Here is a 14,077-nt window from a genome sequence, read left to right on the forward strand (position 1 = left end):
GCCTCCCCGCGGCGTTGGCGGGCGGCGGCCCGGCCGCCTCCTCTCCGGCTTCGGGGCGGGTCAGCGCCGCCCGCAGGCCCTGAGCCCTGTGCCCTCGCCGAGGAATCGCTTCCTCCAGCGGCGGCCGGCCGACGCGGACCCCCTCGCCTTCGCCCCCGGGGTGGGAGGTGCGCATCTCCTCAGCGGAGGCGTTCAAGGACCGTAAGGCCTAACGCCGCGGGATCGCGCACAGCAAGGTGAAAAACCCCCACCATTTTGCTTAGTCTTTATTTCTGTTCAGTTTGTGACAAGAGGTTCCCCTCTCCTCCTAGCTTTATTCTACGATTTTAAGGTACAGACATTCAATTACTTTATATTTTGTTTCCTTAAAGGAACAGCTGAGATTTTACATGTTTAAGAACCAAGAAAAAAATAGAATGCCAGACACTAGTATTACAGAAAAGCCAATGCTTTGAAAGGTGACAAGAAGGAGGCACTATGAAACTAAAAGAAAATTTGTAACTTTGTTGGTAAGTAAAATGTTTGAGAAAAGTACAGACAAAACTCCATATACTGTTTTTTTTTAATGCTAGTTTGGTGTGTTACTTTTCAGGTGAAATGTGATGATTTGACTAGAAACTGTCTTACCATTTCTTCATATCTATATACACATGTGGAATAAAGATATTTTCATTGTCCATGTTTTTTCTGCATCCACATCCAATCTTTTAAAGCTGGTGATTCAGCTCACACGAACACAGGACTAGAAGTGACCCACAGCAATGCTAAATCCAGTCTCTTGCTGTTTGATGCTGTTCTGACCTGCTCTACAGATAAGCACTACCACCTTAAACGTTTAGTAGGTGCAGTGTAAGAACTGCATGCTGTGCAGGCACTGCCTACCACTGCCCTGTAGTGACAGCGTTCTTAAAATTTACTTATAATTCCACTGTTAGGTGTTAATTAAGTCCCAGGAATCACAGTTGAGGACAACATTCACACCACCTAGTTTTAAGTCCTAGTTGCCTTGGGCCTTTGACTTACAACTCTGCAGCAACAGAGGTTGCAAGGAGCAAAATTCAGAGCTTTGCTCCACGTCTCCAGTCTCTTATCTTGCTCCCTCCCCATGCCTACGACACCATGTATGTTCTTTCTCTGTGGAGCCTGGCAGGCTGCTTGTCCTGGGGAACAACCACATGCAAGGCAGATCACTTCTGAAAAACACAGAGTTCATTTGGTCTTGTCCTACTTCTGGGACAAGAATAGGCCATGGCATTGTTTACTAATTATGAAATGTTTGGAAACTGTTCATCTTTACTTTCCTTCTCTAAAGCATGAATGCAGCATTTCCAGGCTTTTACAGCTGTGGCTATTGCATACACCTTCACTTTTGGGAAACAAATGAGCACCAGTTAAAAATGTCAGGCCAACATTTTGAGCAAGATGAAAATAGCACATATAGAGGGGGAACATGCATCTAAATGAAAGACAATGGCTGTTAAACTGTAATCCACAGCAAATTTAATTACTAATCTATAATATTATAAAAGGAGGGAAGTCACCTAAAAGAAAAAAATGAGAACAGGCAACCTGAATGATGGTAGAATCAACTTCTGATAGAGGAAAGACATGCTAGAAAAACATAAAATAAGAACTGGTAAAGCACTTGGACTGAATAAAGTCCACAAGGATGTGTCAGAAAGTATAAAATATTATCTGTGAACTGAGCTGTGAAAGACGATGCAATATCTTATTAAATCAACTGCTATCAACAAGCACTCAAGCCTTCCTTCAGTTTTGAAAGAAAAGCTATGAACTTTACTTACAGATGGGGAACAAGCTTCTCTGAATTTAGCTTAATTATGCTTCCCAGCTGGAGGATGATAGTATGGCGATAAACAAAATATTAGCACCTGTGGGATATGGAGAGAGAGAGAGAAAAAACAATACAGGCAATTATCACCTGTGGACAGGGAGGTATAACAGGAGCTGGATATTGTAGCAAGCCAATATCTCTGTAGCTCCCTGATTCTCCAGACTTGTTCAGCCGTGGTTTTCTTTTTGGTCAGAGCAAATGCCAGATAGGTAGCATAAATGCTTTATAGTGCCTATTTTTAAGCATAAATTAAGTAGTACTTTGTGCTATTTTGACCTATTTATGGGAGACTGCTACAAAATGTCAGTGTAAAATCTTTGCAATAGGCAAGGGTTAGTTCAGTTCGAAGGCTGGGGACGATATTTGTTAATCTCATGTAACTTTTTAATGGAACACTTCAGAAAAAAAATGGCCGCAGAATATAATGTTTGCAACACTGAAAAAGCATACAGCTGCATACTAAAATAATTTGTTGGGTAAAGCTTGCACTGTGAAGGAAAGGAATGCCCATCCCATCAGGTATATACATGATTGCTATAATAGTCATCAAATTAATTGACAGTAGAATAAATAATGTTGGTCTGCATCATGGCTGGTCAGAGATCAGTCTGTTTCTGTTTGCACTCTTGATGGATCAGAGGAGAGGGCGCATGCAGCCTAGGGCTACCTCACATGTGCATAAGGCCCCTAACATCTTGCAAGCCAAGATGCGAGCTAGAAGCAAACTATAAACCGGTGACAGGACTGTTCTCCTAACAGAGGTGAAAGTGGTTAGACAAGAGAAGAAACTACAATACTTTGGAGGGATGTGGAGGGATGTGGTTGCTAATGATGTTTTCAACAACTCAACACAGCTGTGTGTTGCAAATGTTGCATGCTGATACCAATGCTCTGTAATAAAATGCCAATAAAACTAAAAGCTAAATTAACGAATTTCTAACCCATCTCTCCCTAACATACAGACTGGAGACACAATCAGCCACAGATCAGAACACTGTCTTTCATGAAAATCAGGATGTTGAAGTGATCAAGCAAGAACATAAGGAAGGTTAGATGGAACAAAACACGCTATGCTGCTGTATGCGTATTGTATAAAATTACTTGAGGAGGATGTTTCCTGAAATGATGCTTGCAATGACTGTCGAGGGAAGATAACCAAAGCAAAGATAAATACATGATTGTATGGGAAGGATGTTGCCAGACCTTTACACAGTCAGTCTATCTCATAGTTTCTTAAAAGAGGCTACAAAGAGGCTGTAAAATTTGATGACCTTGAGTAGGGAATGGCAGAAAAGATGAGAATTTTCTAAACTGCTGATATAAAAATACTTCTAGCTTTAGTTAGTGAAGAAAGAGCAGCTCCTTTTATTGCTCATTAGATAAGTAATTTTTGTCCATTTAAATCAATGGGTTATTATTTCTCCTCAATCTTCCATCTCTTTTTTTTTTTTTTAACTCGCAATCCAGCCATTTCAGGGTCCAACAACATTTTGAAGCGGTGGGTCAGGTTTAGGAAAAGACTTATTTAATAATTTTGGTGGCAGGAATCCAATATGTTGTCTGCATACCAGTACTGGATACACAGTGTAGAATATCAATATAATAATTAATTTGCTTCCTTGCTTTATTATGTAAATACAAGTTAACTCTTTTTATTCTGGGGAAAAACATGTTATGTATCTGTATGCATTTCTGTTGGACTGCTGCTGCTCCTCCTTTTAGCTGCAGCTAGAATGGGATACATTTTAACTTCACATGATTGAGACAGGTGGACCAGTTTCCCCTAATGGGCCTGTCATAGTAGGACAAATCTAAATTTTAGACCTGGAGAGTTTTTGCTAGCTAAAAAAAAATCGGGGCTAAGCTAAACATTCACTTTTTTTCTTCTTTTATTTTAAATTTGAATGCAAGCAACTCCACACAAAGTATACAACCCAATTACTTTACAACACTTCAGTGGAATTATAATAGAGAAATTACAGTAACTATAAACAAGCATGAAAAATACTATTCTAATTTTAATCCTGAAGACAACTACAGAATAAAGTAAACTATTCATGGAAGGCATACATAATCTTGAAATGCTGCTCCAGTAATCTAAACAGAGATAAGGACTGTTTGTTATTTCTTTATTTTTTTTAAGTTCTTTTTAAAGGAAGTTTTGACTAGCATAGTAACTTGTCAAATAATATTAGAAAATAAATATCACAGCAGATAATGTGATCTAGTAGGTGGGACACTTGGCTGAAAGGCTGAATGTTCAGGGTCTGCTCTCAATAGCACCTCCTGGTCTGCTGTGATTTCAGATAGATCACCTGCACTTTTAAGGAGCAGCTGAATTTGGAGGGGCCACACTGGGATATTTAAGACTACTTTCAGTAACTAGGACTGCTCATGAGCCTCCCACCCCTTTATTTACACAGTTGTGTTTTCTTATTCTGCTCATCTACATGAACAATGAGAACATTATCTATGCCTGTGATCACAAAATTATGTGCTTACTCTCTTAAGCTCAGTGACAGCTCTCAGGTGGGTAACACACACCCTCAGTCTGGTTTCTGAAACAGACTCTCAAGTGGGTAGTTATCACAACACCTAAATGTTGGCGAAATTGAATCCTACCCCAAACGCTGATTCTACAAATAGGAGCAATTTCAAATGAGATTCCTGAAGTGCCCGCCTGTTCCCATCTGTGACTTCTGCAGGCTGGTGCCTGGGGTCACACAGAGGAGGGCTGGTAGTAACACTGCCAGCTGTCTTCATCTCAGTCGTTTATAGAAATCTTAGGTGCTACATTTTTAAAGGAAGATAAAAGATAAAAAACAAAAACATAAAAAATGAGATAAAAGACATATAAAAGTAGCTTTTTTTTTTAGTGTGAGTCTTCAACCGTGGGGCCAACAATAATACATTCAAATTAATACCGAAGCTCATTGCTTCAACAGGAGCAGGAACTAACACTAAATTTGCCAAAATACAGGAAATGAAATGGACTGAAGTTACTCCCAAAGAAGACATCTAGACATATATTCACCACTAAAAATATATACCGCCAATCATCTCAAAAAGTCCCACCAAATCACTATGAATTGCACTACTGTTAAACCGTTGAAACCATGAAATTGTAGCTAAACCGTAAACACGAGTGTAATTACAAGCCTTTTCTGTTTTCTTCGTGAGTTTCCTAACACCCCTAACCGAAACAGCTCGGCACTGAGCGGCCTTCTCACGGCTTTGCTCTCCCTGCAGTACTTGTTGGCCAGAACCGTGTGTGTCGGTTGGTTAAACGCAGATGTAAAGCCGGGGCTGTACCTGCTCCACTCGGGGCTCCGCGGCCGGGAGCGGGACGGGGACAGGCGGCAGAGCCCCGCCGGACACCGCGGCCGGCTCGGGCTCAAGCCGCGCCTCCTTCCACTCGAGCCTGCTCTGCCCCTTCCCGGAGCCCACGGGCGTTTCCGCGAGGTGGATCAGCCCCCCGCGGCAGCTCCAGCCCGGCGGCCTCCCCGCCCTGCCAGCGGCGACAGGCAGCTCGCGGCCTGCCGCGACAAGCCGCTGCGCTTGCGGTGCGGGCTCTCCCGCCCAGCCGTGGCACCCTGCCCGCCCGCCCAGGCCCTGCCGGGCCTCCGCTCGCCCAGGCTCTCTCGCAGCTGCGCCGAGCGCCGGCGACTTCGCCTGGGGGAGCCGGCTTCGGGTAGGACAGTACCCGCCCGCGTCCCCCGAGCGGACGGCGGGCCCCGGCGCCCAGCCTCGTGTAACGCGCTCCGCCGCCACCGCCGGCCCACGCCCTACCGAGCGGGGCGCCCCCTGTCGCGCCGCCCCTCGCAGCGGAGAGGGCGGCTCCGCTCGCCTTTGCCCGCGCCCAGCCCTGCGCGGGGGGATCTGCTGCTGCTGCCGCCGCTGCTCTCGCGTGGGGGCCGCGGCTCCTACCTCACCGTCGCGGGGACCCCGGCTGTGTCCTCGACCGCCGAAGAGGTCGGCGTTGCTGCTCCTGCGGCATAGCCGGGAGGGGTTCGCGGGGAGGCGAGCCCCGGCGCAGCGGGAGCCATGGGGCTGCAGCCCCTGGAGTTCAGCGACTGCTACCTGGACAGCCCCTGGTTCAGGGAGCGGGTGCGAGCCCACGAGGCCGAGCTGGAGAAGACCAATAAGTTTATCAAGGAGCTGCTCAAGGATGGGAAAAACCTGATCGCCGCGACAAAAAGTGAGCGGAGGGGCGCGGGGGGAGACGCCGGGTGGCTGCGGGGGCGGCTGCCGGCGGCTCGGGGCCCGGCGCCGAGAGGTTTCGCCTTCGAGCCGGCGGCGCTTGCTTTTGTTGCAGCGAGCTGTGCGCTGGCTCTCTCCGGCCTGCCCTTCGGGTGCCCCCCAGCCGCCCTGGGGCCGTCGGTCGTCTCCAGCCCCTCGCCGCGGAGAGGGGATCCGCGAGAGCGGCGGCCGCGCCGGGTGACTCCGCTGCCTGTAGCGCCGGCTGCGCCTGCCCGCTCTCTGGGCCGGGCCTGGATCCTGGGTTCGGCGGTGCCGAGCCCCGAGCGAGCCACGACGGCAAATCCGCCGGGAGCTCGGGTGCGTTGCAAGCCGAGCGCCTGCGAATCGCGTGTCCCGGCGGGACGGTGTGCGAGCGTGTGCGCTGGCAGGCTGCGGAGAGGCTGCTGAACACACCCCTTCGTCCAAATTCTATGTTCGGGAATTGCCAGGCGTGGAGTTCTGTGGTGACAGCACGAGTTACCCGTTCTGTGTCTTTGGCCTCTTCAGAAGCGACGGTGTTTTTTAATTTTGCGTTTTACTCGGTGGATATACATATTTCTGTATTTGTGGTTACCTGTGCTGTGGTGTATGTGGGAATCGTGTTACTTTCCTTGAATGACTGTGTTATTGCATGTTTTTCATTTAGTATTGTGGTAATATAATTTCTTCCATTTAACTTAAGATATAGTAATGTAATCTAAATATCTAGTAGAAAGGTTGACTACATTCATTATTCAAATAAAACACTAATGCAGTGCTCTGGCGCTGAGTTCTCAAAAGTGTGCTGCATCTTTGATATCATGGAAAACTTCTGAAGGCAGGGAATCAGGCTTTCAAGTAAACCGAGAGGGATTTGGCCAATGATTTGAGCAGTTTAACTGCCTGAATACTGTGAGGATTTTAAAGACTGAGATAAGTCATTTGGTGCAAATAAAGAAACATTCTTTCCTGGTTTTGTCTGTTTGATGTGCCGGAGTAAAAAAAAGGTAGAAAATGCTATATGAAGTTTCCCTTGTTTGTAACTCATATTCGTTGGCCAGTTAATATTCAGTTATTGCAAAGTGTATTCCTTGAGGATTATTTGAAATCTGTGCCTTGAAGTGTGAGTATAAATCATCTTAACCTGGAGTGCAAAGTAAAAAGGCGTCCCCAAACATGGATAAGAACCGTAGAGGGAAATCATTCCACTTAGCTTCTGTTCCTCAAGCATCTAGACAGTTTTTTGGTGACTGCCCCAAGCCCTTGGTTTCTCATGTGTGGTTCCATATACAGAACTTAATCTGAAAGCATGGCTGATGGTGGTGAGGAAAGCCCTAACTCATATGAGCTTCCTGTCGCCAGCAGAATCCCATGCTGGTAACTTTGCCTTGGTGTGCAGTGCACGGCACGCTTAGCTGTGTATGGTGGGAGCTAAGGGAGTCGTCATGCCAAGCAGAGCCGCTTGGCCTGGGAGTGATGAACTGCTTAGGGCTAGGCCATGAGAAATATTTAGAGGAACTATCTGAGACCCTGCCCTGTGTCCAGGTCTAAGCAATTCCTTCCTTTCCGAGATGACAGTCAAATTTTATTCTTGAGTGCTGTACCTTGTCCTAGCCAACATCTGTGTTTCAGCATATTTGTTTGAGAAGTGGAAACAGGGGTTGGATCCTTCCTTACACATTTAAGATTTCTGCAGTTGTCTGTTCCCTTCAGAGTACCCTGCGTGAGAGGTTTGAAGCTGGGTCGTCTTCCTCTGCCACTGGTGAAGCTGTGTGGCTGTTCAACAGACATTAGAAGACAAATTGAACCAGAGAAAACACAAGGAGGAGTTAAAACCCCAGTAGATAGGATATTGGTCCTCCTTGTGCTTTTAGAAGAAAACAGTGACATCTAAATTCTTTGAGGAACCTGATTCATTTGCTGTCAGAATTAATATTTGTTCCAAAAAGGAAGCCTGAGAAGTGGTCTAGACACAGAGCTAGCTATTCACCTCTGTCAAAACTGCATTTTATGCACAAAGACTGGCTTGCTGCAGTTTAGAGCATGTGATAGCAAAGTAGGGCATTTCGAGAGCATAGAGGACTACCTCTTAGACAGCAGTTGATTGCAATTTTTCAGAAATTGTTCTAGTCTGTTGAACAAAAAATGTCATCTTAATAATAGCTAAAGTACTTCTCTGTTTCTAGAATCAGGTAAACTACAAAATTTACATCTATTTTAATTGATAGGTGAGCATAATAAGCTTTTCTGAACGGGCTATAAAATCTAAAATGTAGTAGGTGCACTCTTGTTCTTAAATTTGTGGGAAATGAAGTGGCTGCGATAGAGGCTGTCTGCGTTTCCCTCCCTTAGCGCGTTCCTCACATCACTTGTAAAGCAGTGGCTTACAAGAAATGTCATGAGGATTCTTTAGGTGTGACTAGCCGATGTGATTGAATAGATCCCACTTCCTGCTTGACAGTCAGCCTTATGAAATAACTGACGCTGCCTGCACTGGGTTACATCTTGAGAGGTGGTAAGCAGATACTGTTACTGCTCCCTCTAATCACAGGAGTCCTGTGTCTTGCGGGACGAACCAGTAACATGGTGTGGATCCTCTCTTTGGCTCCTTTCCATTTGTCTCCTCAGTTGTATGGGACTGTGTTTTCCACCTAAAACACAGAATAATTGCTTTTTGTTAGTACAGGACTATACTGCTTTAAAAAGAAGAAATAAAGGAGGATCTTTTGCATTCTTAAATTGCTGAGTTTCCAGTATGAAGCATACTTGAAGTGTATCTTTACACTTTTAAGTTTCAGTTGTTTCAAGAATCTGATAGAAAGATAAACAAGACTGACTTAAAGCTATCTTGTTTCCTGTGTAATGATTTGAATCACTGAGTTGTCTAGTTCAAGCTAGATATTGGAAGAATGAATAAACAAGAGGTGGCTTGTTCTTATGACAATTAAATATGTTTAAAAGGGGTACAGAAAGACAATTTTTTTCCACTGTTAGTGGTAAGTAAATATGGGCAGTGTACACATAAGCCTTTTAAAATAGAAATGCAGTATTTCTCAGGGAATTCCAGTTCAGTTAAACAAGTGAGGGTCAAAATAGTTTATAAATAACTTTTGGATGGAGTTAGGTGTTCTTCTGTTCAGAGAAACTGAATTTAAAGGTGCCTGGTAGGAGAATCCTTGTTCTGAAATGTGAGAGGAACTTGAGAGGTTTAGTTCTGAGCTCTTAAAATCTCTGAGATTAAAATTGTTGGAAGCTAAATAATACACTGGATAAATACTGCGTATTTGCCTCCCAATTCTTCTCCCTATGTTGGTCCAGCTCTTTGTTTCTTGACATGAATGTGAGATTTGTTTGGAGTTTTTGAAGATATACATATATATTATTTTTCCATAAATGTACGTCAGGAGCTGCCACTTTTTGTGAGACCTCAGGGTGGAGTAGGAAGAATCAGCGTTAGCATAGGTTTTGGCCCTGGGCATCTCACGGGGGGTTTGCAAAGGGTACTTCTGAGTACGTGCTCACAGCTATTCCATGTGCCTGAAAGCAGAGCTGCCTCATTCTTGGATTTAGGCTCAGATTAGAGCAGAATTCTGTTTGGATCAACTGCGGTGACTTTGTAATGGGCTGATGAAGACAGAAGATAGAGAAGCTGGGAAAACAGAAAAATTGAGTTCCCTGGGAGGCTTTCACGAGGTGGTACGTATGCAGTGCCCATCTAAGGAAAGCCTAGGCAAAGTTTCATGGGTGCCCCACATGGGCCTCTCAGCTAAAATGCGTCATAAAGCCTTTCATCAAGCCAGGATCGTCTACTGCCACGTGAGCACCACAGTATTCAAATACTCTTATCGCTTCTGATAGAATGCAGAGCAGCCACCTTCCTCCACTTGCACCCTGAGAAATTCGCTACCCAGCAGCCCAACTGTGCATTTTTCACTGAGGTAGACCTGTTCCTCATCATGTTGCTGTCTCTGTTTCAGCTGAGAGCAGGATAATTCCTCCTGTACCCTGAGGTTTTGGGTTGTGAGCTCAGTTATGTGAGGTCTTGGCCATTGTATTTGGTGCAGCAGGGGAGGAAATGAGACACCTTTGCTACCCAGTGCTGTCTCTGCAGGCAGCTGTGTGTGCTCGCTCAAGCTTCTGGTGACTTTTTTATTGCTGTTTTTGTTTTATGTTTTTTACAGAAGAGTTATTCCTTGCACTCTACCAGACAGAATACAAAACAAGAGCCGAATTTCTTTTACCTGTAGAAATGGTTTGTTGGAATATAAAGAGTTAGTGATAATTGTTACGGAAGAATGCTGGTTTACTACAGGGAGTATTTCTGCATTCATGAGGAAAAAAAACCAGTGAATTCTCTTTCCTCTGAGGTGTTGTTAGTCACTGGTCATTTACAGGTTTGCCATCAAGAAGTTAAGCAGACTGGAAATCTTGTTGGCAATGGGAATAAAGCCATTCCCAATCCCATGTCTGACCTAGTGGAATAGGCTGAGTCTTTCTTTTAACAAATTTTACTGAAGAACGTAATCCAAAGGCAAGACCCAGTTGATGTCTGCGTTGGCCAGACCTGTATACTCTTTCTTGGCCAGCTCTCTTAGTGTGTGGCGGTGGTTGACCCATCAGATACTAGCCTAGGCTTTTGGTTTGGCCTGGTGTGAATATTATTATGTAACTGTAAAGATTGCTGTAATCCACATAATAACACAGTATAAAAACCACTCCGATCACTTGAGCCACAGTGCTTTTTTTTCTGAAGCACTAGTTGTCTGTTTTTTAAAGCTTTCTTTAGTATAATCTACACTTACGAAACCACTTAGCTGAACGTATGATGTGTGCCAGCTCTCGAAGTCTTAGGAATTTTCTGCAGCAGAAATGTTGTTCTATGGACACTCCAATACATGTCAAAGAAGTAAAATAAAACAGTTAACATAGGACTCATTAAGAACTTATAGAAAAAACATGGACATTCACTAGTAATTCAAAAAGAATCCAAAGACCGAGTGAAAACTAATGTTATTCTTACTTAACGAGGAGGAGAGCGGGGAATACTGTGGGAGGGCCTTAGTTGAACTTGTGTGCAAATTTTCCTAAATCAGCAGTGATTAGTTAGGACTCTATCTTTGATTAACTCACCTCAAATTGAGCAGGGTCTGTGAATTAATAAATCTTCACGTTTAGTGATTTAGAAAGCCATTTTAGTTTTCAGTTAGTACCTCAAAAACGAGCTTTATTTCTGTTATAAGGTATGGTTTAGGTGTGATAACAGTAAGAAAATAAACGCTCTTAGTGAACACTCTGAGATTTAGATTCAAAATATACTCTGCTAGGGCACAGGTAGATAAAAATTGCTGCTAGGGCAGTACTAGATCCTGTATTGCAAAGGCTACTGAGCAGTATATACCTTGTAAAAAAATCCCTTTCCATTGGAATTCAGCTCAATAATGGAAACATTAGAAAACCAAGGCAAACAGGTACTTTGGGGCCCATCTGATCCAGCTTTCCCTTAAGAACTGTTTATAATAACGTAATAGAATGTTGCTGTTCCCTTCCCTTCAAGATAATTGCCACAGCTAGGGCCTAATTAACTAAGTGCCTTTTTTTTCTGCTTGTAGCTAAAGTTCCTTCTGTATGTGGATCAGGGAAGTGCTTTCTTTTAAGAAAATACTCTGCAGAACATTGCATTTAGCTCCACCCAAAATAAAGCATTCATTACTGTGTCAGTAGCTATAAAAAGTGTCAAGCTCATTCTGTGGAGGATGCCAGTTTGTCATCTTGAATCATGTCTTTTCAGCTTGGATTACTAACTAGCTCCATTACCTTTGTCCTGTAGATGTTCCACTGTTCGGTTTTTGGTTTGTTTATTTTTCTGTAGTGTAAGTAGAGCATTGTGCTAGTGAACTAGAAGATGACATTTCAGAAAATACGAATTTTCATGAATTTACATGGATTTTCTCAGTGATAAGAGATGTTGAATGAAGTGATTCTGTCTTTTAATCATTTGGGGAAAATCTGTCATTTTTCAGCTTTAGATAAACTGTGTAAGTGGTCATTAAAGAGGACATCGGTGATTAGTGTCATTGTCAGACTTCAAGACAAAACCAATAGAAAGAAGTAGAGTGGTTTGTAATTTCTAGAGAAGTTGTTTGGTAGATCAGGTTGGAAAGTTTTTTTCTGATATTTTGCTTTTTTAATGACAAGCCTTTTAGAAACGTAATATTGAATTTGATGGAATCTGAATCCATCGTAAGGAGTTGGAAGAAACGATGGATTTGCCCTACAGTCTGTAAAGTGCAAACACCTGCTTGCAGTTAAACAAAGAAAAATAGACCCCGTGCTAAGGCTGCAGGTGTATGCCATTCCTAAAATTATCCCATGCTTGCCAGCTCTGTATTGCAAAAATGTTGCAAATTTTAACAGGCAGAGCTTATGACACGGATACCTGTTCCCAGTTAAGTCTCAAATCAACTTCATGGTCTTCAGTGCGGCAGAACGTGTTTTTCTGATAGGTACAGGTTTTTTTCTAAGGGGGCAGGGAGGGGAGATGACCTGCTCTGGAGTGCTATGGTTTTTTTTTCCTGATGGTAAGCAAGGGGAGTAGAGTACAGGCCAGGAGCTCTGCCCTCGCTTTGGACAGGGAGCGCTTGGAAACGCGTTTTGAAATGGCATGGACGAGCTGCGTTCCAGCACTTTTCTCCTCCTACCTGGCTGTTCTTTAATGTTATGTAATTAATGTATATAGTTCACATTTACTTAAGTGCTTTTGTTTTACAATACCAACTTCAGTCACTATTGCACTGCTTAACAGGTTAACTTAAAAAACAGAGCCTTGGCTGTTTGAGGGAGGTAGTCTGCAGCGTGTGAATCTTGGCAATATGCTTAATGTTTTGATAGGGTGCGTTGTGGCTTTTTGAGATAATTTTTATGACTTATGTTTGATGGGCTTTGCTTTTGGGTTTAATGCTACTTTTCTGAGTTTACAGATCTGATTTGCTGTTCTTCTATAACAGTTGTTCTTTGGATGTTATGACATGCTCAGTGTCTTGATCATCTAGAAGTCTTCATGGTTTTGAGTTGGCAAATTAAGACACTTTGAGCAGTTGAATGCTTTCCTGGAGTATCTAGTGAGTGCGAAATGTATGATCAGATGAGCTTGGGCACATATTGGCAGAATAGTGTAAGAAACTATTGTTCAGGGAATTTATCATCCCTCTCTGCTGGTGGGTGCTGCCACCCACTGTAGTTGTAGGTTTTAATCAGCACCCAAAATCTGTCTTGTTGCTAAGGCAAACCCATCTTCTTTGCTGAGTTTAAACTAAGCCATTGCATTTTGCAATGAATTGAGGTAGGCATGTGTGCTCTATCATGGCAGCTCTTGTGGAGGTTGTGCCCTGTGGGTCTGACTTTGGTAGAAGAGAGGACAGCTACAGTGGCTGCAATTTGAAGTTCCCCATGTTGTAGGTTGGTGATAGATGTATGCCTGCTAGCCAAAGCGCATGTTTAGGTATTTCACTGGGAAAAAAGATATGGGAAAGGGAAATCTGTGGCTGGGTTTATGCTATGCTCAAATTCTTTTTCCAAATGGATATTTTTGGCAATTTTCAGCAGACAACCTCAATGTCATGTTGCCGTTTTTCCATACCTGCTTGCACCTATGGACAAAGCTTCTTGCAGCCACCCTGTTCTTTGTGAATGCCTTTCGCTTCTTCTGGTCTGTTTTTGTTTCCTCCCCTTGTTGTTCTTTTCCCTCCTATGTGTTTGCTCATCTTTTGGGATAAAAATAGAGAGAAAACATCCAAGCCCTCAGAAGCAATGTTCAGAAGTTCCTGTATATCATTCATGCTGAGGTTGACCTCTGTGGGAAAGGAGCAGCGGGAGGGAAAAATAATCTACAGAGATGGAAAATCACAGTGTTATTAAACAGACTGTGGTTTTACTACCACCCACACCTTTGAATAAATGTCCTGTTGTTGCCTCTTTAGTTGAGAGGACTGGGCAGGTAGAGGTTAT

General features: G+C 43.6%; 1 protein-coding gene and 1 long non-coding RNA gene across 3 annotated transcripts in view; both read left to right on the forward strand.

The window, feature by feature from the left end:
• Positions 1–3: 3 nt before the first annotated feature.
• On the forward strand, positions 4–5,034 carry LOC142361417 (uncharacterized). The gene is made up of 3 exons (XR_012764026.1): positions 4–236; positions 372–509; positions 2,818–5,034. It is a non-coding gene; the product is annotated as an uncharacterized LOC142361417 (long non-coding RNA).
• A 659-nt stretch (positions 5,035–5,693) lies between these two features.
• The window catches only part of ARHGAP10 (Rho GTPase activating protein 10), a 161,644-nt gene continuing 153,260 nt past the window's right edge, over positions 5,694–14,077 (forward strand). The window contains exon 1 of one of the 2 annotated variants that reach the window (XM_075421102.1): positions 5,694–6,053. In XM_075421102.1, the coding sequence (XP_075277217.1) occupies positions 5,900–6,053 (154 nt within the window). In that variant the 5' untranslated portion in view covers positions 5,694–5,899. The remainder of the gene's footprint in view (positions 6,054–14,077) is intronic. The other variant, XM_075421101.1, reaches the window with a different exon arrangement.

The sequence above is a fragment of the Opisthocomus hoazin genome, chromosome 5, assembly GCF_030867145.1.
Source record: "Opisthocomus hoazin isolate bOpiHoa1 chromosome 5, bOpiHoa1.hap1, whole genome shotgun sequence".
NCBI lineage: Eukaryota > Metazoa > Chordata > Aves > Opisthocomiformes > Opisthocomidae > Opisthocomus > Opisthocomus hoazin.